Source organism: Gekko japonicus, unplaced genomic scaffold (assembly GCF_001447785.1).
Source record: "Gekko japonicus isolate JY-2015 unplaced genomic scaffold, Gekko_japonicus_V1.1 scaffold927, whole genome shotgun sequence".
NCBI classification, from domain to species: Eukaryota; Metazoa; Chordata; class Lepidosauria; order Squamata; family Gekkonidae; genus Gekko; species Gekko japonicus.
In genome coordinates this window covers 466,268-494,005 of record NW_015169805.1, presented here as the reverse complement: position 1 = coordinate 494,005, position 27,738 = coordinate 466,268, and the positions used below count along the sequence as shown (strand labels likewise).

Sequence of the window (27,738 nt, the reverse complement as noted above, 5' to 3'; positions counted from 1 at the left end):
AGAGGGATGCAGAATGGGACTTGTAGCTTATGAATGCTGGGGTCCAGCTTGCTTGAGCTGTACATGCAAGAGGTATGCTTGTTAGACAGACTTATTACTGGCTTGTTTTATCCCTGGTTGTATAGATCTGAAATACATTTTTGTGGCAAATATTATGGACTCATCAGTTGCATTTTCCCTCCTCCCACCCCCCCAGAATTATGATGCTTTCAGTTCTCCGTCACACCAAGACACCAGTTAAATTTTGGTTTCTGGAAAACTATCTGTCACCAACATTTAAAGTAAGCACAGTTCATTCATTCTGTCTCTGTCTCTCTCTAAGTCCTTTGTGAAACTTATTAATAAGTTATCAGTGCTTGGCTTTTTTAGCTGACAAGTGTTGATGCCAATTCATGTTTCACGTCTGATACTGTGAATTAAGTGTTATGGAAGGTGACCTCATTGCCTTTTTCATAATTAAGTGTCAGCTTTGTGTATATATTTTTACAGAGCTATCCACAGCCATTTTCTGTGTGGGTAGTGCTATCAGGACATCTCATTAGTAGCTTGTTAGATTTCTTCTGAGGTAGAAGTAAGTTTTTGTAAGCTTTGTTTTGCAACTGATTCTGTAACCTAACTAGGGTTGCCAAGTCGAAATTTCTTCGTAGCGGGGGACTCCCGCCCCGCGGCTGGAGCATGCACCGCACGCACGTCACCCGGAATTGACGTGACGACGCTGAGCACGTGGGGGGCGGGGTCACGACCATCCGAGGGAAAACCATAGAGTTTTCCCTTGGATGACCGTGGCCCCGCCCCCAGCGTGCCCGGCGTGGTCACGTCACCTTCGGGTGACGTGCACGTCGGGGTGGGGTTCCCCCGGGGCCCGATCCGCCAGCGGTGGGGAACAGGCCTCGGGCGGGGGTTTCCCTGCCCCCCGGGGGGACTTGGGAAGCCTAAACCTAAAAGGTTTAGCAGTGCAGTTACTTAAGACTGTACATCACTTGATTCCGAACAGTAGAGTAGAAAGGAGGAGGAAGCAAGCAGTTACACCAGGACCATGCTGTAACTATGGTTGAGAGACTGGGAGGGGGCCAGGGGACCACTGTTACCCAAATCACTATACATGTGCAGGTCCTGTCACTAGCAAAAGTGCCCGCTTGCTAGTGTGGAGAAAACATGTGAATTTTGGGGTAAAAATCTAACCAAGACCTTTAACCCTATGTATTCTGAGGTCAAGATTCAGACCAACGCTCAAAAAAAAATGAGGGGGAATAAGCTTTTAAAAATAAGGTTTTTATTTAGTTAACAGAAAAGAAAATAGGTTCAAAAGTTTGAGCAGTTTACAAGGTAAAAATGGTGATTTACCGAACAGAAAAAGAAAACAGTAAATCCTTCCCCTAGCGAGCTGCCAATACCTGCCTATGTGGGGGGACACTGAAATGGGGAGAACCAAAAACATGCAACCCGGGTCTTTGACAAGAAGCGGAAGGGTTCCTGGGCTGTGACAAAGCAGTTCTGGGAGAGTGAGAAAGAGCCCAGCAAAGCTGGCCTGTATAGTGGGGAGGCAGAGAAGCCAGCCGTGAAGCTGGGGTGACTGTAGTGGGGTCGAGGAGTAACTTTTTATACACTTCTGCCAAGGATGAGGAGGGGAAGGGGTGTTGGCAGTGGGATGCGAGAGTAATATAAATTCAATATTTCCAGAGATAGGCGGTCTGACAAGAAGTTCTTTCAGGCCTGGGCAGTCAGAAAAGAAATTCTTCATCTGCATTGCGGAGGGGAGTTTTCTCCCCTTGCATGAAAAGTATCAAAGAAGTTCCCTTGGGGAGATTTGGAAGTAGATATGTGAATATTGATGACTGGGTAGTTGGCATGATTTAGGAAACGTTTTTTTGGACCAGTCTTTAAGGGGGAAATTGCTGGAATCGGCCTATTGCTGATTATCTTGGCGATCTGGGTTGTCCGTTAAGACCAGATTATCAGGGAGGAGGCTCCTGGGGTCCTCGGGAAATGGCCCTCCGGTTGACTCCCTTTTAGAATGGGCTTTGCATCACTGATGGAGCAGCTGCTTTGCTTTCCTTTATGCCCTTAGTGTGACACACTGCGATTTGATATCGCTTCATACAGACACCATCTTTAATTTCTAGGCCCATGCTGAGATGTACATGTGCACAAGTGGGGTTCAAAATACAAGTCCCTGTGAGGATTGGGGGGGGGGTCATCACCACAGCCTCCCCCCCCCAGCAAATTCCCAATTGAGCTGCATTCGTTCAGCACCACGAATTTTTTTAGCAGCTGCTCTTCATCTGCAGATTGAAGTCTTCTCTCTTGTTACAGACCTGGAGTAAAAACCCTTATTATTTGGAGAAGGTATAGTTTGTCACACAGTATGCCTGGAAGCATAACCTGAAGAAATACAACAGACATGCTTGAGTAGCCAGTTAGCCAGAAAAGGCCTTGGCTTTAAGGATACAGGTTTTGAGAAGACAAATAAAACTGTTGGCACTGTGTAGAAAGGAGCCGTGGTTTCACACTTTCTAAAGTAAGAGCTTTCCCCAAATGATTTGGCAATCGGTGACCTAATAGGGAACAATTAAGTGAAGATCTGTTTACAAAATGCCATGGAGATGGAGTGTGTTTCAGTTGCAAAAGTGAACCTATAATGGTGCTTTGCTGGTACTCTAACAGCAGATAAAACTGTTAACCACATTAGAAAAATAGATGCCATTAAAATAGGAGCCAAGGCTGTATCAGATTCCCTTAGGGGAAAATATTTTGGACTGAAGAACCAAGGTCACTTTCCAAATATACTTTGCACATTTTTCTCAGTGCTGCTTAGAGTAATTAAGGGAATGCTAATATCCGATATGATAGCCGAAAAACAACATGGATGATGACAAGGTAGTGCACTCGCTTAAATCAACATGATCCTCTTTTTTTCATGAGTTCCCAGAAACTGCAGTTCTTGCCTCCTTGTAATCTGCCACGGTCTCATTGTGGCTACTTCCACACAGAGGTTTTGATCTGGTTTGACATCCAAATTAAAGCTGGTTTTGGGGGAGCAGCCACACGGTGTTGTTCCTTAACTGTCCCCTTTCTGTGGTTTCTGCCTGCTTTTCTTCAGTCTTTACCCAAACTTGGTTTGATAAAGTCTTTTGGGAAAGATCACATCCAAGGTATGTTGGCATGCCATGTAGATGGGAAGACGTGCATTTTTATGTGTTTCCCCATTCACATAGGTGCCGTTTTCCATGCCACAGCTGCAATTTCACCATACCACCAGAGGGCTTTTATAAACTCAGCAATTGATCTAGCTACTAATTCCGCTGAATTTCCAGGTTTATTTTTTAAAATGCAGGCAGGCCTTTATTTTTTTTGCAGAACGATTCCTTCCTCGGCATATCTCCGCAACAAAAAGGGCTAGAGAGAGTGACATGTTTTAAAATGGAAGCTGGGGATTCAGAGGAACTGGTAGATAGATCATTATAATGTCATAACACTACAGGAAATATGTCAATGGCTGATTTAAAGAAAAAGCCCTCTGGTGGCCATAGAAGGGTGGCACCAAGGGAAGTGCAGGGGAAACTGCTATATAGATGTTCCGTTGCCATTTGCAGCAGCAAAGAAAACCATGCAAAGAATCATCACCCTGTGGAAGCCACCGGTATTTCAATCAGAATTTATTCAAGAAAGCAGCTATTTGTGAGTTTACTTGCAAAGTAATGACTCAAGATTTATATGGTAAAAAGTCGCCAGTACTGAAAAAAAAATTAAGTCAATAAAAGAATACGCAATAAATTGAGAATTTCACTAAATTTTTATGTGTCCCCCAAGATTGCAGTCAATTCCAGATATACAACACTCCGCTTTAGTAGGACCAGATATATTTTTTTAATTACGTAGATATGAACTTTGGGAGCCTACTTACTTTTGTCACTACAACATTGGAAACATCTTTGCTGTATTATTTGATGTTGGAAACTATGGGTTACGCACACCAAGATTCCCTTTGTACCATACTAGAAGAGGAGATCGTTACCACCAAAGAAAGATTGTCATTAGGTTCAAAGATGGTGTCCTCCCATGCTCCATGCACCCATGTTCCCGAAGCTTTTTACTTTCTCGTGTGTAATGGTGGTAGCCAGCTTTGACTTTCTTACAGGGCTCCTTGCCAGGAACTTTACTGGACTAATATTTTGACCATCTATGATGGAATTGGATAACTCTGTTTTAAGAATAACGTCACCTTCAAGGATACCAGTGTAGGCCAACCTTGATTTAGATGTCAAAACAGGGATGTTTTGATCAGTGGAGTTTCTCATGCAACCTTGACTGATAATTTGTGTTGGCAGCAAGTGCGCTCATAGCATTTCCCCCCCCCCCTCTGATTTTATAGGAGGTTATCCCTTACATGGCTGAAGAATATGGATTCCAGTATGAGCTTGTACAGTACAAATGGCCCCGTTGGCTTCATCAACAGACAGAAAAGCAAAGGATCATCTGGGGTTACAAAATTCTCTTCCTGGATGTCCTTTTCCCATTGGCTGTGGACAAAATAATATTTGTTGACGCTGATCAGGTACAAAGTCCAAGTTTTCAAAAGTTCACATAGAGAGTTATTTGCACTGGTCTGATGTGTTCCCTCACATGGCTGCATATCTGCCTCCTGACCAGATTAGAAGACTAAAAAGTAAAACGTTCCCTGGACTGGACTGTTTCGGTCTGTAAGTGGGCACATTTTGAATACTTCTCCATTGAAATAGCATTCTCTTAACATGTAGAATTAGATGATGGGGGGGAGGCATCTCATTGAATGTTCTCCCTCATGTGCTAATTTGGTGTAGTGGTTAAGTGCGTGAACTCTAATCTGGGAGAACCGGGTTTGATTCCCCACTCCTCCACTTGCACCTGGCTGGATGACCTTGAGCAAGCCATAGCTCTGTCAGAGCTGTTCTCTCAAGGACAGTTCTTTCAGAGCTCTCTCAGCCCCACCTACCTCACAGGGTGTCTGTTGTGGGGAGGGGAAGAGAAAGGCGTTTGTAAGCCGCTCTGAGACTCCCTTGGGTAGTGAAGGGCGGGGTATAAATTCAGTCTCCTCCTCCTCTTCTTCTTCCTCTTCTTTGCAGGGAGGGGCTGTGTGGGAGAGCCTTTGTATAGAAGCTGCGTGAGTGTTTGGTTGGAGAAACCGGCAAGAAGCCCAGTCATTTCTTGCCAGCCTTCTAAACCTGATGTTCAGCTGGGAGACTTGCACACTCCATTACGCAATAGCATAATGGTTCCTTTAATAGACCTAGCCCCAGAGGTTTATTTTCTCACTTGCCACTTAGGCCAATAACTTCCACAAAGCTTAACATCCCAATTTGCCACCCAGGATAATAACTTTCACACAGATTTCTCTCACACTCTACAGCACCTCACTCAAGTTCCGTCTCTCTCTCTCTCTCTCTCTCTCTCTCTCACACACACACACACACACACACACACACACACACACACACTGCTCAATTCAGACTGCTGAACTGCAACTGATAACGAAGCTCAAGACAATGCATCCACTTGGATTGAATCGAGACCTAGGTTGCTTGTCTCATTACCAAGGCTGGTTTCTCCACGCCTGCTAGTTCTCTGCATATCACACCCAATCCAATCAACCTTCTGTTGTTATTTGCCTGCTAATGTCATTTGGCATCTTAAATCGCTTTCCAATATATAGGACAGATGGACTCCCACTCTAGCAGTATCTGAAGAAGTGAGCAGTGACTCACAAAAGCTCATACCCTACCACAAATTTTGTTAATCTTTAAACTGCTCAAATCAGCCAATCCTAAATGAAATCAACCCTGACCGTTCCCTGGAAGGCCAGATACTGAAGCTGAAGCTCAAGTACTTTGGCCACCGAATGAGAAGGGAGCATTTACTGGAGAAGACCCCGATGCTGGGAATGATTGAAGGTCAAAGAAGAAGGGGATGGCAAAGGATGAGATGGTTGGACAGTGTTATCGATGCAGCGAACGTGAAATTGAGCAAACTCCGGAGGACAGGAGGGCCTGGCGTGATGTGGTCCATGGGGTCGCGAAGAGTCCGACTCGACTGTGTGACCGGACAACAAAGGAAAAAGGTGCCTCTGGACACTTCTACTGCCACAGACAGACTAGATCTTGATCTGACTGCTCAGCATTAACTGTCAGAAGAGCCTCTCTCTGAACAAAATAGTCAACTTCACACCTTAGGGCACAGTAGGGAGTGGTCTGCTTAATGTCACTGGTTTTTGCTGAGGGGGAGGGAATTAATCCTCTTGGCACATGTCAGCTTTGAGCACCCAGTAAACAATGGCATTCCAGCCCTCGCTAATCACTTTCTCTAGGAATTTTTAATTTTTTTTAAAGGAGTCAAATTATTGCTCTTGTGACATGACCAACAGACGTCTTTAATAATGTTTCTAGAACAGACAGGATTTGTTGTTGTGTTTGGCCAACTGCTGACTTATGGCATAGGGTTTTCAAGGCAAGAAACGTTCAGCGGTGGTTTGCCAGCGCCTGTCTCTGTGTCACCACCCTGGCATTCCTTGGTGGTCTCCCATCCAAATACTAGCCAGGGCCGACCCTGCTTAGCTCCCGAGATCTGATGAGACTGGGTTGGCCTGGGTCAAGAGAGGATTTGTTCCTTGTCTAAATGAAAACAGCCATCCAAATGTACTATATTTACACGAGTCCTGATCAATGCTCCCTCTCAGCTGTGGAGTCCCATGAGCAAAAAATTCTCCTTTGTGAGCTACCGGCCATTAAAGTTGAGAGCGAGCGATTTGGCTGCTGCACAAATCAGTTTGCTCTAGAGCCGTACTTCCTGAGCTAAGATAAAAACGTGTGAGCCGGAGGCTAAAAAACAGTGAGCTCGCTCACACTGACTCAGCTTAGAGGGAACACTGGTCCTGATACTCTGGGATTTCGGGATTTCATTAGGAATATATGCCAGACAACACTGAGCTGTTACGTGAAATGTCTCCTTTCTCTTTCGGCTGAATGGAACCTTCGATAGCCGCGTAAGTATCTTCTAGCCTATGACACCATACAGCCGAGATGGCCTTCTGCCATAAAAAATCTCAGACTTTCTCTCCCAACCACCCTGTTCCTTTCTCCTGACGTTTAGATTGTAAGAAGTGACTTGAAAGAACTCAGAGATCTGAACCTGAAAGGAGCACCGTATGGTTATACTCCATTCTGTGACAGTCGTAAAGAAATGGATGGCTACCGTTTTTGGAAGTCGGGCTATTGGGCTTCACACCTTGGAAGAAGGAAATACCACATCAGGTAGGAAAAAAGCCGAGTAATCTGAAAAGTACCGAGACTGACGCAGTGATTTCAGCTCATACTTTTATTTTAAGTGAAGAACATGACAACTCTGCCGCCTCACAAGGCCGGTTTATATTCCCAGTAAGCCCCACACCTAAAACACGCCCCACACCAGTGACAGGTTATTTACATTGTCAGACGTTCCATAGGTCTTCACCAGGATCCTAGCCCTCCGATAGGTACCAGCTATCTGAAGAAGCGTAACGTGAATGCGGCAGTGAAGCCAGCCGTGTATAGCTGTACTCACATATGACGTGGAACTAATGCACTCCTGAAGTTTTTTATACAAAGGAATTGTGGACTCTAATTGTATTCTCCCTTTGTATCAAGTACTTTTTGTTCCTAGCTCTGTAAAAATATATATATAAGGGTTCTTTAACAAAGATTTCAAAATGTTTGAATTGTTTCATACAATATAATTTTTCTGCTTATGTTCGTAATTCATTCACGGAGTGTCTTTATATTTATACAATCTCCTCCCGTGAGCTCTCGTTTTTGATATACAAACTCCGATAGGTGCAGGCTAGGATCCGCTCGGGCCATTGTTATCGGGAGCAAAGCTTGACTGCTTCGCATGACCGCGTGGAGGCCCAGCCTCGCACACAGTTGAACTTCGATACATAACGTAATCTTTTCCCCCTTCTCTCATGTATGGAAGTTTATTACTATCTGTTTTTTCTGCCAGTGTTCTTTGCTGAGAATCTCATTAAAGGGGAAATTCTGAAAGGCATGTAAATAAAAACATTAGAACCTCAGTGGCTGCTGTATTAGCTTGCCATATGCACTTTATCTAACAATTACAGGAGTGACATTTGGGTCTTACATTTGCCGTTTTCCTAAACGTGTCTAAATATGCTGTTCCAAAAGTCAGTCTCAGTCTCTCTCTCTCCCTCTCTCCCTCTTTGTTTTTTGCTTTTTTGGTAGTGCTCTATATGTTGTGGATCTGAAGAGGTTCAGAAAGATAGCTGCAGGAGACAGACTTAGAGGACAATACCAGGCGCTCAGCCAGGATCCGAATAGTCTGTCCAACCTGGATCAGGTATGCTGCAACAAATAATGAATGTCATACACAGAATCATAGAGTTGGAAGGGACCTCCAGGGTCATCTAGTCCAACGCCCTGCACAATGCAGGAAATTCACAACTATTTCTCCACCACCACCCTCAGTGACCCCTGCTCCATGCCCAGGAGATGGAAAAAAACCTCCAGGATCCCTGGCCAAACTGGCCTGGAGAAAATTGCTTCCTGACCCCAAAGTGGCGATCAACATTTCCCTGGGCATGTAAGAAAGGGCCATGAAGAACTAAGCACTGAGGCAACCTCTCCTGCCCTCCAGCTCTCATGATCTGCCCAAGTTCACAGACTCAGCATTGCTGTCAGATGGCCATCTAGCCATCTAGCCTTTGCTTGAAAACCACCTAAGAAGGGGAGCCCACCACCTCCAGAGGAAGCCTGTTCCACCGAGGAACCGTCCTAACTGACAGGAAGTTCTTCCTAATGTTTAGCTACTGTGCTACTGATATTCCCCTACAAATAAGGAAGCAGACCTCTTTCTAATTTCAAGCCATTGGTTCTGGTCCAACCTTCTGGGGCCACAGAAAACAACTCCGTACCATCCTCTATATGACAGCCCTTCAAGTACTTGAAGATGGTTATCATATCACCTCTCAGTTGTATATATGCAGTGGTGGGGTGTTTAAATACTTGACGCCTTAGCATCTCTTCGTGGCTCTCCGAAAGGGTAAAGACAGGATGGAGATATTCCAAGAAAACGGAAATCATAGAGGAGTGCTGGGCCTAGGGCTGCCAAATCCCCCCGGGGGGGCGGATTTCCCCCCGCTTTGGAGGTCCGATTTCTGCCCCCGCGGAATCGGCCCCCGGGGGAAACCCCACCCCCGCGTGCACGTCACAGGAAAGTGATGTCGTGACGCCAGGCACACTGGGGGCGGGGCACAGCCATTTGAGGGGAAAACTCTATGTTTTCCCCTCAAATGGCTGTGCCCCGCCCCCAGCGTCCCCGGCATCATGACATCACTTTCCTGTGACGTGCATGCTGCCGGGAGCCAGCACAAAGTCCCCCGCCGGCAGAGGTAAGTCGATTTGGCAACCCTAGCTGGGCCCAATTTTTGCAGCTCACCCGTACCTTCTTGTGTCCTTGCCCATGGGAAGAGTGGACGGAGAAGAGGCCCGCTTCCTTATTCGTACGGCAATATCAGAAGCCCAGCAGTGGGAAGGAGGAGTTCTTTCTCTGATGTGACCTAGCCTTGTTTCAGTATCCAGTTTGCCTCTACCTTCTGGCAAGTAGAGCGTCAGAGCCACAATTCGCAGTATTAACTTGTGGCCTACTGTTATTTCTTTTTAGGATCTTCCCAACAACATGATCCATCAAGTGGCTATTAAGTCTCTCCCTCAAGAGTGGCTGTGGTGTGAAACTTGGTGTGATGACAAATCCAAGCGGAAGGCTAAAACAATTGATCTGGTAAGTCAGTGTATTACTACAACAACCACCCCCCTCCATGTGCTTATTCTAGATGTGTTTTTCAGGCCTCGAGCTTTATGCTGGATTGCTGTTGTTTGATTTATATATTCAACCTATCTAAATACCACACTCTGAAGAAAGTTCTCAAGGCAGTAGAGTGTGGTGTAGGCAGTTCTTGTGTGCCTCATCCTTGGCCCCAAGGATCTAACCCGTGCTAAGGTCAGGAATGGATGTTGGGCTCACTCGGGGTGGATGAGATACTGGAAGTTCTGTGAATGCAGCTCTCAGGTCTCCCCCCCCCCCACTTTTCCCTAAAATATAAAGTGAGAGGGGCCATGATTTGGATCAGAACAATGATGGAAACAACCGTGATGTAGTATTATGAAAATATATTTAGACTGCTGTTTTGCAGTGAGTAGTGTTTCTTCAACAAGTAATAAAGTAATAAAGATGTATGCTGCGGTGGCTCAAGTGGTTAAGACGCTGAACTGCAGGCTGTGGAAGGTCAGTAGTTCAGCGGTTCAAGACCCGGGTGCCGCAAGACGGAGTGAGCTCCTGTCTCTAGTTCCAGCTCCTGCCAACCTAGCAGTTCTAAAGCAAGAAATTGCAAGTAGATAAATAGGGACCACTTCAGTGGGAAGGTAACAGCGTTCCGTGCGCCTTGGTGTTTAGTCATGCCGGCCACATGACCACGGAAACGTCTTCAGACAGCGCTGGCTCTTCGGCTTTGAAACGGAGATGAGCACCGCAACCCTAGAGTCGGATTCGACTGGCTTTCGAGCAAGGGAACCTTTACCTTTTTATACACACTACGGAATTTGCATATACTCCCGTTTCACATAACAGCTTTTTCACGGTGTGCTGCGTAAATAACTTTAATTTACACGTCAACAATTCTAATCGGTGAATGAACACTCAAACATTCTTCCCACTGGGCTGCAGCAAGAGGAAAGTGGGGGGGGGGATTTAAGCCTCCTCCTCAATATACCTCATCTGAAACCAGGCCTGGGGAACTTTTCCAAGGCAATTTCAGATCATGAAAATAGTGGGCCGCCGGCAGGGGCAGGAGGGAAGGAGAGGAGAGACTTAATCCCCTTGTGCCATGGCCCCGATCTAAACCAGGATCTTGCATGCCTGATTTTTTTACAATGGGGAAAAACATCTCATCAAGCCCTGACTTGCTCCGTAGGAATGAGCAACTGAACTAGGGACATATTGTTATGTGCTTAAATGTAGATGTCCCGTTTTTTCCAATGAGAACCTTTGGGGGGAAGGGATCTTTTTTATTATTTGAGATATTCTCTTTTTAAAACGAACTTTGTATTTTTGTCACTTGGCCATCAGTTTCTAGTCCAGAAAGGGGACTGTGGCAGGAATCAAGAAGTCCAAGCTCTGTTCCAGTCACTCAGGAGTGAGTGAACAGGTCCAAAGAAATCATTTTTCACATAAAGATTGCCTTTAGCTCAGATAGATGTCGATTGCTAGGCTTTTTCTGATACTTCCTTCTTTAAAAGGGGAAGGCCTGTAGCTCAGAACCAGAATATCTGCTTGGCATGCAGGAGGTCCCAGGTACAGTCCCCGGCATCTCCAGTTAAAAAGGATCATGCAGTGGGTGATGTGAAAGACCTCTGCCTGGGACCCTGGAGAGCAGCTGCCAGTCTGAGTAGACAATACTGACCTTGACAGACCAGTGGTCTGACTTGGTATAAGGCAAAATCCATGTGTTCTGGAACAGGAAGCTGGCCTTTCACAGTGTCATTGGTCCACCTTGCTAAGGTATAGATAGGGGCTCTGGGGCAAGGGATGCTCTGTCTTCTTGGTGCTGGGGGGGGGCAACAGTGGGAGGGCTTCTAATGTCCTAGCCCCACCGGTGGACCTCCTGATGGCACCTGGTATTTTTAGCCACTGTGTGACAGAGTGTTGGACTGGATGGGCCTTTGACCTGATTGGCGTCTCTTATGGTCTTATTATTGTGTACTCTGACTGGTGGCTCCTCTCTGTAGCCTCAGGCAGAGTCTTTCTCAGCACCTGTTACCTTCAACTGGTGATAGAACCTGGACCCTTCTACGTGCAATCCAGGTACTCCACCACGGAACCCCTACACAAATACACAAAAATATCTTGCCTCATGCAGGATACAGCTGTGGGTTTCTTTTTAGGAAGGGCAAAACGCGGCCAGTCACAGTTTACTACATCTTTGCTTTAATGGACTAGCTTGTGTCGCTGAAGATTCCTGCCAGACTTCATATTCTTGCCGGTTTCTGTGAGTTGTAGCAGCGACAGAAGAAACTAGTTGGGGATGAGCCAGTTGAAAATGATGAATGGTGGGATCAAAGACTCCTTGGGGGGGGCTGGTGACAGATGGTCCTGTTTATAGAAAGAATGCTTTCCAGATGTTGAGGCTGCCTAATAGAGCAGTGATTGAAAAGCATGGCATGCTGTTCTCTAAAATATTAATAAGTGGGGGTTTTTTTGCCAGAATCATTTGCATAGTAGTTTGCTGATGTGTCAGCACTGTTATGAGCTCTAATTTTGTTATGGAGCCAAAATGGGGCGTGTCTCCAGACTTACGGGGGTCATTCCGCCACTGACCTCTACGGACTTGCTGAATAACCTTGGGGAAGGGTCAGCACCCTTCTACATTCATCAAAATGGGATCTGCCTGTATCCTTCCAGTCTGCTCATCGGCACTGAATGTTTGCTTCCCGCTTAAGTGCTTTGAACAAGTTACATTGGGGAAAGGCTCCTTGGTAGGATTTCCAGCTCTGGCTGGGGTATAAATACCTGGGGGGTGGAGCCTGGATCATCAGGGTATAATGCCATAGAGTTCACCTTCCAAAGCAGCCATTTTTTTCCAGGGGAACTGATTCCCTGTTGCCGGGGAAATCAATTGAAATAACAGGAGATCTCCAGGTCCCACCTGGAGGTTGGCAACCATACTCCTTGGACTGAAGGATGCCACATGACTTTGCTGCACTGAGCATCAGGATACAGAACAACAACAGTGACTTACTTCAGGGCTGTCTACTTTCTCTTTACCGAATGCCGTTTCTGAATATATCGTTTGAGTCTCAGCAAGTCCATCTCCTGGATTTTAATTTAGCCTATAGATCATATTCTTTAATTGGTATGTTAAAAGTTACACTTGATGATCTCTGTACTTAAGAAGACTTCTAACTGTTGCCTTATCTGAACGTTCTTGCTTGCTTGTTTTTTTTAAACCAACAACTTCAGTGTAACAACCCAAAAACTAAAGAACCCAAACTCGAAGCTGCTCTCCGGATAGTTCCTGAATGGGCCAAGTATGATTCTGAAATCCAGCAGCTGATCAGTCGAAACAGGGGAAGAAAGGAAAACATGGCCCAGCCCTCCCCAAAAGGTGAGGCCCTGAAAGATTTGTAAAGACTTGTGGAAAGGAGGTGTGAGGGAGATACCGAATGAAAGGTTTTGAGGTGTTCCCAGATCTGCACCACAGAGAACAGTGCTGGCTCCAGGATGTGGGGAGCCCTTTGGCAAATCATTCTGAGGACTTCCTTAACGTGGAAGAGATGGTGTATGCAAGCACAGCTTCTTGGACACTGTGTGTGAAGTAAGAGCAGAGGCACAGTTGGGGGATTGGGTCCTTCCTGGGTTTTGGAAACCTGGCACATGTTTACACCAAATCTGGCCCTGTCAGTCACTTCAGGCCGTCACTCATGTATCATTCTTGATGGTCAGCTAAGAACACAAGAGAAGCCATGTTGGATCAGGCCAATGGCCCATTCACTCCAACACTCTGCGTCACACAGCGGCCAAAACCCAGGTGCCATCAGGAGGTCCACCAGCGGGGCCAGAACTCCAGAAGCCCTCCCACTGTAGCCCCCCAAGCACCAGAAATACAGAGCATCACTTCCCCAGATGCTACTATGGGCTGTTTCTGTTCTCCATTTCAAAAAAAAAAAGTACAGCTCAGTCATAGACATGTTTACTTGAAAGGAATACCCCACTGAGTTTAGTATGAGTTACTTCCAAGAAAGTGTGCATAATACTTGTTGTTGTTCAGTTGCACAGTCGAGTCCGACTCTTTGCGACCCCATGGACCAGATCCCGCCAGGCCTTCCTGTCTTCCGCCGTCCTCTGAGGTTGGCTCAACTTCATGTTCGTTGCATCTATGACACTGTCTAACCATCTCATCCTTTGCCGTCCCCGTCTTCTTTGACCTTCAATCTTTCCCAGCATCAGGGTCTTCTCCAGTGAGTGCTCCCTTCTCATTGGGTGGCCAAAGTATTTGAGCTTCAGCTTCAATATCTGGCCTTCCAGGGAACAGTCAGGGTTGATTTCTTTGAGGATTGACTGATTTGATCCCCTTGTAGTCCAAGGGACTCTCAAGAGTCTCCTCCAGCACCATAGTTCATAATACTACGGCCTTAGTAAAAGGAGGAGAGGAGAACGGCGTAAGCCCTTTTGGTTCTACATTCAGGGGAAAGGTGGGATATAAATTAAGTAAATAAATCTCCAGGCCACTTTAATATCCATATAGAACAATATTTTTGCTTAAATGTATCTATTCATTGCTGTCAACTCACAGCTGACTTCTGGCAACCCCATTGGGTTCCCAAGGCCAGGGATGTTCAGAGGGTGGTTTGCCCTTGCCTTCCGCTGCACAGCAACCCCCGGACTTCCTTGATGACTTCCCGTCCGATTACTAACCAGGGCTGACCTACTTAACAAGACTGGGCTATGCAGGTCAGACATAAAATTGACTAGCATTTGGGAAATCCCCAGCGCTTTTTTTTTGCCTAGACATGACATTTACTAGCAATGGATAATACTGGACAAAGGAAGTTAGTCCTGCTTGAAGCCTCTTACATGGGTGGGGCTTAGGTCAAAAACCACTAACTTGTCTCACTGATTTCAGTGAAATTTGTGTGCAGTTTGCTATCTGGCTTTCTCTGGGTTGGACTTCTCCCTCGGTACCTTTGCACCCTTGCAACAAGCTGGCACTATAGTTTGTTTACGAAAGTCAGAAATATTTGTTTTGTAGTTGCCTTTGAAATGTCATTATGTCCATAGATTTGTTCTTGTTCCCCTTACACCCACTGTCCTCTGCTTTCTAGCTGTTTCTGTAATGCCGCCCCTATTTTCCTTTAACAGCCAATGCAGACTTTCTTGGAAGTAAGTCATACTGAACTCAGTGGGACTTCCTTTCAAGTAAACGTGTTTATGACTGAGCTGTGCATTTCCTGGAAACAGAGGACAGAAACAGGACATAACTGCCAATCAAGAATGATACATGAGTGACAGCCTGAAGTGACTGACAGGGCCAGATTCCGTGGAAAAGTCTGCCAAGGTTCCAAAACCAAGGACGGACCCGGTCCCCCAACACTGCCTCCGCTCTCACTTTGCACAGAGCATCCAGGATTCAGAATCCCATTATGTGGATGTCTTCAGTAGTGCTGATATAGGCCAGAACAGCTGAAGTATATTTCTTCTGCTGCAGTCTTGTTCACATATCACAGACACGGCTTATCACTTGATAAGGCCAGCTTTGAGGTGATTCGCATGTGTGAATGAACCATCAAAAGTTAAAAACTCCACAGGCAGAATACCCACATCAGGTAGAAGCAACATTTTTGGCATGACTTGCAGAAAAAAAAAACTTAGCATCTACCTCTGGAACAAACCTAACAGTGTGGGAGACGAGGGCTTTACTTGGGCGGGCGCAGTGGAAGCATCTCAGGCTCCAGCCGCTCACAGGTTTACCTAGGGTTGCCAGGTCTTACCCACCTGCCGGCAGGGGGCTCCTGGCTCGGTCCTGGGGTCTTCTGGTGCGTGTGTGCTGCAGCAGTGTCATCCAGAAGTGACGTCATCGCGCTGGACACGTTGGACGCTCTCGCATTTGCCTAAAAGCTCTATGGTCTCCCTCGGAACATCACCAAATGCTACAGCATCCCTCCGGGTGACATCGTCGCACTGGGCACGTTGGGCACAGCGGGGCTCTTCGGTGGCAAGGCTCCCCCGCCGGCGAACTGGCCAGCAGCAGACTGTGGGCCCTAAAATCGGGGGGAACCCCGCCCCCATTGGCGCCTTGGCAACCCTACGTTTACCTCAGACCCAGCTGGTGGAGATATGGGCCCTGGGTCCCTGGAAAGGCATAAACTATGCCCACTGCTTTCTCCCACACCACCACCCCCTCAGGCTCACCTCATTCACTCAGGCAGAGAACTATTTCTGTGAGTGACGCAAAATGGTCTGGCGTGCCACTGTTCAGCATGTGTGCAGGGGACAGGAGGGGTCTGTTGTCAACTGCCCTGTATCATCCTGCACAATCACAAGCATAGTACTTTTCAGCAGAATCCTGTTCAGACAGTCAGCTCTGACAGACCAGGTATTGAGAGCTATCAACACGAAACGGCTGGGAGACCTCAGCTGTGCTCCTGGAATTTTCTGGTTCAAATAAGTTTGATCAAGAACACGTTTAGGTGGCAGTAGGCTATGCCTCTGACTATCTTCCATTGGCATAATATGACTTACCTCACAAAGTTATTTGAAAGGATTTTTGAGGTAATCCACATGGAACGCTTTAGGCCTCGTGAAAGACCAGTACTTAAAATGAGGTACTTTGAATATGGGAACCAGCCCTCAGAAGGACATGTAAGAGAAACTCAATTACCAGGCTGGTTGTTTAGTATCACTACCCCCATGCAACTAATTGGAAGTCTCTGGAAGCAGCAGGCATCGTAAAGGAGGTCACTATTTTATGGCTGCCTCTCCACATAGTTGTCGCTGTAGCGTAAGCCGTTTTTTAAATGAGTTTTGCCTTGTTTTGACCCTGTGAACACACTTGGAATTTTGTGAAAGGGTAGTGGGCATCACCACAAAATGGCTGCCACCGCGTGGGGCCATTTGCATAAGGCAGCTGTTTCCTGCAAAGAAAGGCGGTTTCCTGGGCTCTTCTGAACTAATGCCTATGCTGGCGGGGGGAGCCCACATCAGCTTTTTGCTTTGTGACAGGAACATGCTTTGCTTTCTGTTTCCAAGGAAAACTGTTTGTTCCCCTGTGGCCAGAGAAAGAGGAGAGAGATTTCCTGGCCGAGAGATAAGAAAGCTTGCAGCTAAACTTAGGGTATACAGATGTGACACACACAACTGGACTGAGCTCTTTGCTAGCCGGGCGGCTGGTGGCGGGGGACCTCAAAGCTCTCTGTTTATTTCCAATCCATACAAGACCCTTTGGATCTTATCCCCGAGACTTAAGAAATAAGTGGCCACCAGGAAACATATTACATCTTTGGGAATTGGTTAGCTTATATATGACTCCTGGCCATCTCTTTTTCTGAAGGCACTGCTTAATAATATTGCTACCAGCTTGGACACAGGATTAAAGCATCAAATTAAAATAAGGATTCCAGCGGCAATGAGAGGATGACATTAAGAAAATATCCAAACAATCTCAGCTGTGTTAATTAAATTTTTTTGTTTGGTTTTGCAACTCATGTGGTGTCCTTGAATGCACAGAACAAATGCATGTGGTTTTTTCCCCCCCTACTGCAGAATCTAAACATGATGAACTTTAAAAGTGCTGTCTGGAATTCGTTCGGATGGCACAACTGCCCTCCAACCTAACGTGGACTTCAGGGGAGCGGGAAGAAGCAGGGGCAGACTGCTGTTGGCCGTGGATGTAAATACTTCAGAGACGCTCTTATTTTTTAAGATTCACGAATGTGATATTAAATTAAAACATTACTTCCCTGCCTATTTTACATGCAAAGTGAAGAACAGAATGAAAAAGGAGGTCCAAGAAAAACAGTAGCTCTCCGGTTTCTAGTTTGGCCTGATGGCCTTTCCCCCTTTCTTTTGTTTCCAGGGGCCATGAAAATGCTGGTGCTATTTTCCCTAAGTACAATGTGCTTGTATTCCATGCAGAGTTCTGGTCAGCAGCCTCTTGCTATTCAAAGTGCGTGCCTCAGTATGAGGTCATGTCAAACGGACCGGCTGTAGCCAACACTGCACCTCCTCCAATAACTTGAGACAACACAATTTGAAGCCTGAATTGCTTTTTCTGCCGTCTATCCGGTAGCTTCCTCAGACAACTTTACTGTACTCTTATTGACTTAAGAATCAATTGAAAAGCAGTTTCTCAGTGGATTAAGCCCTTGGTTAGAAGTGCCTCGTGATGTCATTGTTCACCATTTCTCAGTGTCATTTATATAGTGTATTTAAAAGCAGCGATTGGGGGTCTGTCACTGTTTCTCTTATTAAAACCGCCAGTTGTTAGCTACTGTTTTAATTTGTTCCAAGTGCATAAAACCTACATGTTTTCAGGATTTTTAAAAAATATACCTTTGCTCCTGGAGATGTGGAATACTAGGCCTTAGGGCAACCTGGGTTCAAACTCCTACTTTGACATTAAATTCACTGGTGACCTTAGGGTGGCCACAGACAGACACTCACACAAAAACACATGCAACCTGGCCTAACTCACAGTGTTGTTGGGAAGACAGGACTATCTATACACCACCTTCAGCAAGATTAAAAAATGGAGAAGCTAAGGGTGCAGTCCTGTGCATGTTTTCTTGGAAGTCTGTTCAGTAAACTTACTCTTACCACTAAGCAAACACAGGACTGGGCTGTATAAAGAGACCAATAGGTTAGTAATGTTTCTCTTTGGAGAGCTTCCCTTTTTACTGTACTTCTCCTGTTAATAGTCTCAACCTTGCTGCTGTGTAACAATTTAGCTTGGAAAGGAGTTAAAATGATGGGTAAACCATTGCCTGGGTGGTTGGACATGCTGGACCATTTTTCAATGTTCAGATTTTAATTTTAAAATGGCAACTTCAGATAAAAATCCATTCCTTGTCAGTCTGTTTCTCTGCAAGAACCAGATGTCACAATCAGTGGGGAACGTGTGTGTGTGTGTGTGTTGCTGTTTTGAATGAATTCCTTTTTCACCATGCTGTAAAGTTTGTTCATGTCCTGATACCAGCACAGTGTATATTTCCTGGGCCTGGCCAATGGCAGCCAGTGCTGTAAAGTTGGGTACCCAGAGGTTGGGTGAGAGAAAATTATGAGAAATAAATTAAACTTGATACCACGTTACATAGAGTCGGGACTTCTTCGTTCGAATATTTGCTACTTCAAGGGTGGAATGGGCCTTTGTTTTTCAAGCAGCGTTGTAGTGCACTTTGTAATGGAGCTGCCACTGCTGTACCTCTAAAACCAGCCCTATTATGTGGAGTCGTCCCCCTGTGGTCCATACCACATCCCACCACTGCAGAGGGGGAAAGAGCCATGTTGGAGTCGTTTCCCCTGTCTTGGAGGCTAAAGAACACAATTCTACACTGCTTGCCACGAAATATTTATACTTTTAACTACATCACGTGCATGAATTGCTCAGCACGCTTCAACTGCTTATTATTAAGCCTCTGTGAAAGGGACATAACATTTTCCTGCAAGCCGTCTGTCAGCCCTAAGCAGACCTCATATGAGACAGGAACGGTGCAGATATAGGAACAATGGTGGTTGCCATCAGGTCTTGGCTGGGTCTAATAAACAAGCATCTAGCCTAGGCCCCCTCAGACTGTACATGGAGTAGTTGCCCCCTACTAGAGAGAGAGAGAGAGACACACACACACAAAGATCTCTTCTCACAGAAAAATAAGATGTCAGGCAAAAAGGGTAGGTTAGAAGCGGCAGAGCTGCAATCGGGCTGTAGGTCACTGAGATAAGGACACAGAATTTTACTCCCAGTATTCACTCAGCACATATTAAATTCCAGGGTGCCCCTTAAGACATCTGTGCCATGATTTTTGGGAAAATAAAAAGGTCTCAAAGCTTGTGCACATTTAAGGCATTTAATAACAAATACCAATATCGTCCTACAGCAACCCAGAAAACAACTGCTGAATTGCTCTCTAAATTGCTTTCTTAAGCTTCCAAAGAGGAGAAGTGAATGCATGTTCTGTCGGATCCCCTCTCCTCCCACCCTCGCCCAATGAAAGATAAGTGCATGGAAACACTGGCACATTGGAGACATTTCTGTAGCATATAACCAATTTTTAAAACTATGGCACTCTTGTTCATATTAATCTGGTTTCACATATCCACACACACAGAAAAAAATAAGCTTGCTGGTGTTCACAGAAGCTTGAAACTGTTTGATAAAACTAGGAAACAGCTTTAATCTAAATTGTTGCTGCCAGTACACTACCTAGCTTGTTTTCAAACTTCTTATCTTCAAAAGAACTTCTTAGCTTCATAGCACTGCCCTGTTTTGTTTTTTTTAAATCGGATCTCTACAAACATTGGGACGCTGTGCCTCTACTGCAAGGGCTTATGTTAACTGACAGAGGCTGGTCTTTACTGATGTGATAACGAAACCTGCTTTGAAGGACTCTTGGAACAATCTCATTTGCAGTTGCTAATGGTGCCCCAGGCAACAGTGACAGACGTGAAAAACCACATGCAGCTGAGTCCACACCAAAAGTGCCGTCCAGTTGTACCTGACTTGTGGTGACCTCACTGAGGGGTTTTCAAGGCAAGTGAGAAGCAGAGGTGGTTGGCCATGGCCGTCCTCTGCAGAGTCCTCCTTGGTGGTCTCCCTTCCAAGTACTGACCTTGCTTGGCTTCCGAGATCTGACGAGATTGGGGTCCCCCATGCCGCCTTCCCTCCCGGTCCATGCAAGACAGGGCTTGTCAATGAACCTCCTTGTCAGATCTGAAACGAGCCCCACTGGGCTCAATGGCACTTACTCCCTCGTAACTGTGTTTAGGATTGCAGCAGAAAGCAAGGATCATTTTCTACCCCCTGCCTACTCCATTTCTGATGATGGTCCTAAAAGGAATAAAATGTTAATACATACTGTTGAAAATACTTGACATTTGCCGATTTACAAGTTTCCTGGTTAATACAGCGAGACCTGTACATCTTCACAAACAGTACAAATCCTTCCAGTGCTCACAAATGATACACGTCAGTTCATATTAGCTGTAAGGTACTCGGAACTGCCATTTAACTTCCTCTCAAATAGATGAAGATATGAAACATCTTACAACCACAACACTGCCATCTTGCAGGTCACCCCGAAACACATCCCATTCCTTTCTTTTAAGGATCAGTCTCAAGGGCTCAACTAAAATTCTGCAGATTTGGCACAATGGCCGTTCAGTGGTCACCCTGCTCAAATACCAAGTCTATACTGAGTGCAAAGTTCGGAATGCTCTACTGGACAGCAATTAAGAATACTGTTGTAAGTCTCTCTGTGCAGCAAGCCCTCAAGACAAAAAGGGGAATGGGAGACGTTTCTAACCCGAGAAAACCATCCTTTGAGAAAGAATCAGAACACGTATTCACGGGCCACTCCCCTTCCCACAAACATAAGTCTCAGAAAGCAATCCTCAGCAGGTCAACTCAGGGGTCCCCTAAGTCCCATTTTATTGAATGGGGCTTACTCCCAGGAACTGCAGCCTTACAGATGCTCCTGATGGGACATCTGGAGCACTGGACTGACCTGAAGCTGCATACAGCCATGGTACAGAACAGTGAAGCAGGAAGAAGGTGCAGGCACCGGCTTGGAGCTCAGCTGGTAAGAGAGCCTTTTGCTCCCCCAACAGCTTCTTATGTAGAGAATCACAGTTAAAAACTAACTCCTTTTACCTGCGTCTTGCCAATGCAGGCATGCAAATTAGCCGGAGTTGCCCTCCCCACCTAGGCTCCACACCAGGTTCAGGATCCTCGTGAGAAGACCACTCATCTCTAGTGAACGTGCGCCCCTCTTATGTGTAAGTCTCTGGCAACTGCGGTTAGTTTTTACAGGGCTCTTTTTGTAGAAAAAGCCCAGCAGGAACTCATTAGCATAATAGGCCACACCCAACAGCAGGAACTCATTAGCATATTGGGCCACACCCCTGACAGCACAGCTCATTGGCATATTAGGCCGCACCCCCATGTTACCAGAAGTGTGGTCATCCAGCCACACCCACTTTTTGCTTCTTATTCAGTTGACCTTGTTTGTTGTCAAAACCCAGGGCCTTTTTTTGGAGCAGGAACTCCTATGCATGTTAGGCCACACAACCCTAATGTAGCCAATCCTAATGCGTTTCTGCTGTTGGGTGTGGCCTATTATGCTAATGAGTTCCTGCTAGGCGTGGCCAACTTGGGAGCCAGCCGGAACTCCGTTCCTGTGCGTTCCTGCCCAAAAATAGCCCTGGTTTTTAAACTGTGATTTTCTGCAAGAGAAGGGAATAATGGAGGAGGGACGAGGCAGACACGCGAGCCCGGAAACGGTATGGCGTTTGTGCACATTGTTCTTAACCATAGTGAAGAGTCTGAATTCAGTCTTGCTAAAGGTCTAAATAAGCTCGAGCCCCTCCTGGAAATTTCTCCACGTGTGCTTCTTCCTGTTGCAAGGGCAGACCTGGATCATAATTCAACCTACGTTTTAAAAGTGCTTTTGACACGATGGCAGCTTGCGGGAGTGACCGGGGGTGGGGGTGGGTCCTCCAGTGTCTCCCAAAGAGCAGTCAATCAAAATATTAGCATTCCTACTGAAAAAAAAATATTGCACTCTCTCATCATTTCTACAAGCAAAACAGAGTCCCACAAAAGTCACTAAAAAGTATGCAAAAGTGTAATAGGGCTGCCATCCCCCCGATGGGGGTGGGGGTGTCCCGCTTTCAGGGGGCCCAATCCGCCACTGGTCAGCTGGCTGGCAGGGGAAGCCCTGCCCCCGAAGAGCCCTGTTGCACCCAACGTACCCAGCACAATGACGTCATCGTGCCGGGCACGTTGCATGGGGGGATGCTCTAGCATTTGGGTAAAAGCTCTATGGTGAACGGTGTTCTCTCTAAGCTGTTAGTGTGAGCTAGCTCTCAATTTTTTAGTCTATGGCTCACACATTTTTGTCTTAGCTCAGGGAGGATGGCTCCAGAGCAAGCTAGTTTATGCAGTAGCCAAATTGCTTGCTCACAGCTTTAATGCCAGTTAGCTCACAAAGTAGAACTTTTGCTCACGAGACTCCACAGCTCAGAGGGAGCATTGATAGTGACCAGTGTTCCCTCTAAGCTGAGTTAATGTGAGCTAGCTCACAGTTTTTTTAGCCTCCGGCTCACACATTTTTGTCCTAGCTCAGGAAGGGATGGCTCCAGAACAAACTAACTTATGCAGGAGCCAAATTGCTCGCTCACAGCTTTAATGCCAGTAGCTCACAAAGTAGAATTTTTGCTCACAAGACTCCACAGCTTAGAGGGAACATTGATAGTGACCATAGAGTTGTTTACCCAAATGCTAGAGCGTCCCATGAATGAAATGACATCTGGGTGATGTCATCACAGCGCGTGCGCCAGAAAACCCCGGGAGCCAGGCTGGAGCCCCTCCGCCAGGACGCAGGAAAGTCCTGGGAACCCTAAACTGTAAAGTGCATTCTTGAATAAAATGTTTTCTTCGACACGGACTTGGGCTGAAGGCTTTGAACCGCTTGCAAGAAAGGGGCCCAAGGACTGCAGCCTTAATTATTCTTCCACATCTTCTAGTAGAGGTCAGGAATTTGACAACCGGAAATATAAAATCAATGAGTACTAATAGCTCTGCTGTTGCGTCACATTCTTGTATACATTAGTTAACCCTCCCATCACCGAAGGGCTAGTTCTCACTGAAGTCCTTGTCGAAAGATCTCACTATTTTAAGTTACTTAGAAATTTAAAAATAAAATAAAATCCAGACTCATAGAAGCCAAGCAGGAAGGGAGGGGAGGGCAGTTTTCTAACTGAAGTGGAACTTAAATTTAAAAGGTCCTCCGGAACTGAAGGGATCAAATCCCTGCCAGGAATTCCATCCTCTGTGGAAAGGGTTTCCTCCGCCTTGCTGGCTTTCCGCATCCAGCGGGTCTTCTCCCGCATCGAACTTCTGCCGCATTTCTTTAAAAAAAAAAAGAAAAAAGGTGAAAGGTTCAAGCATGAGATCGCAAAGCATGCCAAACAACCTGAACGCATTCTGCAAATGAAACCACCAGGAATGGTTGAGTTAAAAGGGAAAGGGGAGATGCATGAGGAATCAAGATCCTATGCAAACCTAGATGGCATCTCTGCATTACTGTATCCTTGTCCTAGCAGTGAGAACCCTCAACGCAATTTCGTAAGCATGTGGCTTGGATTCTGGGTGTGGCCAGGGGCAAGAGGGAGGGAGGGAACTGGGGAATCCAAGCCACAAAGTAAGGCCTATGTACAGGCCAAGAGCTCTTGGTTCTTCACCTGGGGCACTGTGTGTGCCATGCCGGCAGAACCCTCACCAGCTTGAGATGTCCTTGGGATTTACTGCCTGCGTGAAATCTGGACTGGGCCTGTTGGGGTATATCTATTTTGTCAAATGCAGTTATAAGCGTGTGAGAAAAGCGGGATTTACTTATTTTTATTTTACTACTAATAAATATTAGGTGTGGGCTGTGGCTGAGCTTGTACAGCAATCTGTTTCGCGTGCTGAAGGTTCTGGGTTCCACCAGGTCCCAGGATCAATCACCACCATCTCCAGCTGAAAGGCCTCTACCTAATTTATTTATTTATTTATATATTTATTTACCTAAGATGCTGCTGGTCGGAGCAGACCGTACTGACCCAGACAGACCAGTGGTCTAACTCAAGTTAAGACGGTGTCCTGTGTTAATGTCTAGATTGAACAGGAGTCTCTGGGTTGGGTCCAAAGAGCTATACTTCCCTGCTTTCTGCAAATTCCACATCACTCAAAAAGCTCAAGATCCATGGGAACAGCATGGGAAACAGTGTGCATGTGGGAGGGCATAGCATCTTGAGTGGGTAATTCACAGAAATTGTGGAACCCTTCCCCTGTGTGAGTGGATGGCACTTCTACCTGCACAAGGGCACCCCTGAATCCAACCCATTGTCATAATCTTAAATAATTATGACTCGGTTAAGATCTTAAATGAGATTCAGCTGGGACCTATATCAAATTAGTAAAGTGTTTTCCCAAGGCATAAGAAAGGAATGCTCCATGCGGAAAGAAAAGAAGCGCTGCTTTTCATATTTAAACAATTGGGAACCCACAAGGACTTGCGGGAGGCATCTCACTTCCCCCTTTCCTACTATTTCCTCTTCCACTTTCCTAAAAGCCCCCATAAACTCTTCCCTTTCCCTGCTTCCTTCTCTGCTTCTAGGGCTGCCAACTTTCAGATGAGGGTTGGAGATCTCCTGGAATCACTACAAAGATCAGTTCTCCTTAGGGTTGCCAGATCAAGGTTGGCAAATCCCTTGAGATTTGAGGGTGGAGCCTTGAAAGGGCAAGGTTTGGGGAGGGAACCAACCTCAGTAGAGTATAATGCCATGAAGTCCACCCTCCATTTCTGTCATCTGTAGAGCAGTTTTAATTCCAGGGGGTCACCATCCCCTACTTGAAGGTTGGCAACCCTAGTTCCTCTGGAGGAAATGGCTTCTTTGGAGGGTGGCGTCTATGGCATTATAACCCTTCTTCGGTCCCTCACCTCCCCAGGCTTCCCCCCGCAGTTTCTAGGAATTTCCTAACCTCTTTCTCTTCTTTTTGCAATCCCCATAGCCTCTGCCTGCCTCTTTCTCTCCTTCTCAGCCATTCACCAACCTACCTTTTATCTTCCTCCCATCTCCAGCTATATTTATTCTTTATTTACTTCATTTCTACCCCAGCTTCCTCCACAGTGGGGATCAAAATAGCTTACCTTATTCTCTTCTAATCCTTTTTATCCACACAACAACCCTGTAAGGTAGGTTAGGCTGAAAGTATGTGTGGTTCAAAATCACCCAGTCAGCTTCCACAGCAAGATGAGGATTTGAAACTGGATCTCAGACCCTACTCTGAAGCTCTAACCACTACACCACACTGGCTTTCATAGGGTAACTGCTGTGAAACAGCAGCAACATTAGAAGGATCACAGCGTATATACAGATCCCAACAGAATATAACCACTGTAATAAAAAACACTAAATAATAAACATTAATGAAAACCTTTATCTTGCAAAACTTATCCTTATATTGTTGTGAACATACAAAATTTAAGATATTTATGAGCAATTCCAGAACAATATGCCAAAAATACAATGGTGCAAAATTACATCACTACTAGAATGTGTGTAAGACCAATACTGTATATCCAAACTTCATATAGGAAGGAACAGAACAAGGACTCCAGATAGAAGTCTCTCATTTGGGTTATCTTCTTCAGTGAAACCAACTTCTAGATACAAAAATTCTCTTAGTTGTTTATCTTCCAGTAGTTTTATAATTCCCAGTTGGCATTACATCTTAACATACATAAAGAAAAACCTTTCTTTTTTCTTACACTATAATCTCTCAGAGGGGCACCATTCCAAAATTTCAATAAAGAAATTAATCCGAACCTTCTAATGATGGTATAGCCTCCCCCTTTTTTTAAATAACAGTCTGTCTTGGCAACCAGGGATATCCACAACAATGTGCCAGTGCTTTCAAATAATCCTTTTAATTGATCCAGCTAGGGGTGTAAAATCCTATGTGCAAGTAACATTCCTTCTACGAGTAATCTCTCTCTCTCTCTAAATTGATGGAACCAATCCAGGGCAGTATTAATAATTTGCTGAGGATAGAGGTTATACTATCACTAGATTTCCTCAGGATAGAGGCTATACCATCACTGGAAAGTTTGGATTAATTTCTTTATTGAAACTTTGGAATGGTGCCCATCTGAGAGAATATACTGTAAGAAAAAAGAAAAGGTTTTTCAGAAGGTATGTCAGATATAATGCCAACTGGGAATTATAAAACTACTGGAAGATAAACAACTAAGAGAATTTTTGTATCTAGAAGTTGGTTTCACTGAAGAAGATAACTGAAACGAGGGACTTATATTTGGAATCTTCATCTTCTTGATCCTTCCTGTATGAAGTTTGGATATGCAGTATTGGACTTACACACATTCTAGTAGTGATGTTGTAATTGCACCATTTTATTTTTGCATATTATTTTGGAATTGCTCGTATATATCTTAAATTTTGTATGTTCACAACAATATAAGGATAAGTTTTGGGAGATAAAGGTTTTCATTAATGTTTATTCATTATTCAGCCTCTTGTATTACAGTGGTTGTATTCTGTAGTTGATCTGTGAAACAGTAGCAAGCAGCCATGCCTAGTTCAGTCAGGCAAGTTGGGTGGTAGCAAGTCACTCAGAGGTTGCTTCCAGACCTAGGGTTGCCAGCCTTCAAGTGGGACCTGGAAATATCCCAGAATTACAACTGAACTCCAGACAACAGAGATCTGTCCCCCTGGAGAAAAGGACTGCTGTAGAGGGTGGCTTTTATGGCATTATATTCAGCTGAGGCCTGTCTCCTCCCCAAACCCTGCACTCCTCAGACTTCATCACAAACTCTCCAGGAATTTCCCAACCTGGAGCCAGCAACCCTAGCCAGGCCTGGCCCCAATGAGTTCTTCCTCAAAGACCAAAATAGGGCTGGAAATAGGCCTTTTTACGGACAGAAACTGAAGGCTGGAATACTGTGGTTGCCTAGCAACAGCCACTAAGGGAATCTGTTGCTTAAAGATATACACACTCCTTTTATCATTTTTGGAATTTTTAAGCTGCCGAATGTACTTTTTTTTAAATTATTCCACATTTTTCTGCAAACCTAGGGCCCTTTTGAGTTTTGTAGAAACATTTGTCTTGCCTGCTCACAGCTCCAGTCACCAGATTTAAGTATCCAAAGATACTTTGACCTTGCGATTAAGGAACAAACTTGTTTGCTGCTGGGTTGTTCATTATGAAACCACAAACGGAGCTATCAGGTAACAGACCTGGATCAGTGAGGACTTCTTTGGCAGCTGCTATGTCAATGAACTTTTTCTCCGCTTTCTTCTTCTCTTCTTCATCCTGGAAGTTATCCGGGTGCCACTGCATTGCTAGCTTTCTATAGGCTTTTACAATTTCTTGTTTTTTGGCATTCC

General features: G+C 45.4%; 2 protein-coding genes across 2 annotated transcripts in view; one reads left to right on the top strand and one right to left on the bottom strand.

Annotated features, from left to right (window-relative positions):
• UGGT2 (UDP-glucose glycoprotein glucosyltransferase 2) overlaps positions 1-18,298 on the top strand; it is a 140,968-nt gene extending 122,670 nt beyond the window's left edge. Inside the window, exons 32-38 of the mRNA XM_015417131.1 lie at positions 197-281; positions 4,373-4,555; positions 7,123-7,283; positions 8,250-8,364; positions 9,688-9,804; positions 13,039-13,183; positions 17,338-18,298. Coding sequence (XP_015272617.1) covers positions 197-281; positions 4,373-4,555; positions 7,123-7,283; positions 8,250-8,364; positions 9,688-9,804; positions 13,039-13,183; positions 17,338-17,360 — 829 coding nt within the window. The 3' untranslated portion in view covers positions 17,361-18,298. The remainder of the gene's footprint in view (positions 1-196; positions 282-4,372; positions 4,556-7,122; positions 7,284-8,249; positions 8,365-9,687; positions 9,805-13,038; positions 13,184-17,337) is intronic.
• A 4,779-nt stretch (positions 18,299-23,077) lies between these two features.
• DNAJC3 (DnaJ heat shock protein family (Hsp40) member C3) overlaps positions 23,078-27,738 on the bottom strand; it is a 65,149-nt gene continuing 60,488 nt past the window's right edge. Inside the window, exons 11-12 of the mRNA XM_015417132.1 lie at positions 27,589-27,738; positions 23,078-23,697 (exon numbers count right to left, since the gene is read on the bottom strand). Coding sequence (XP_015272618.1) covers positions 23,543-23,697; positions 27,589-27,738 — 305 coding nt within the window. The 3' untranslated portion in view covers positions 23,078-23,542. The remainder of the gene's footprint in view (positions 23,698-27,588) is intronic.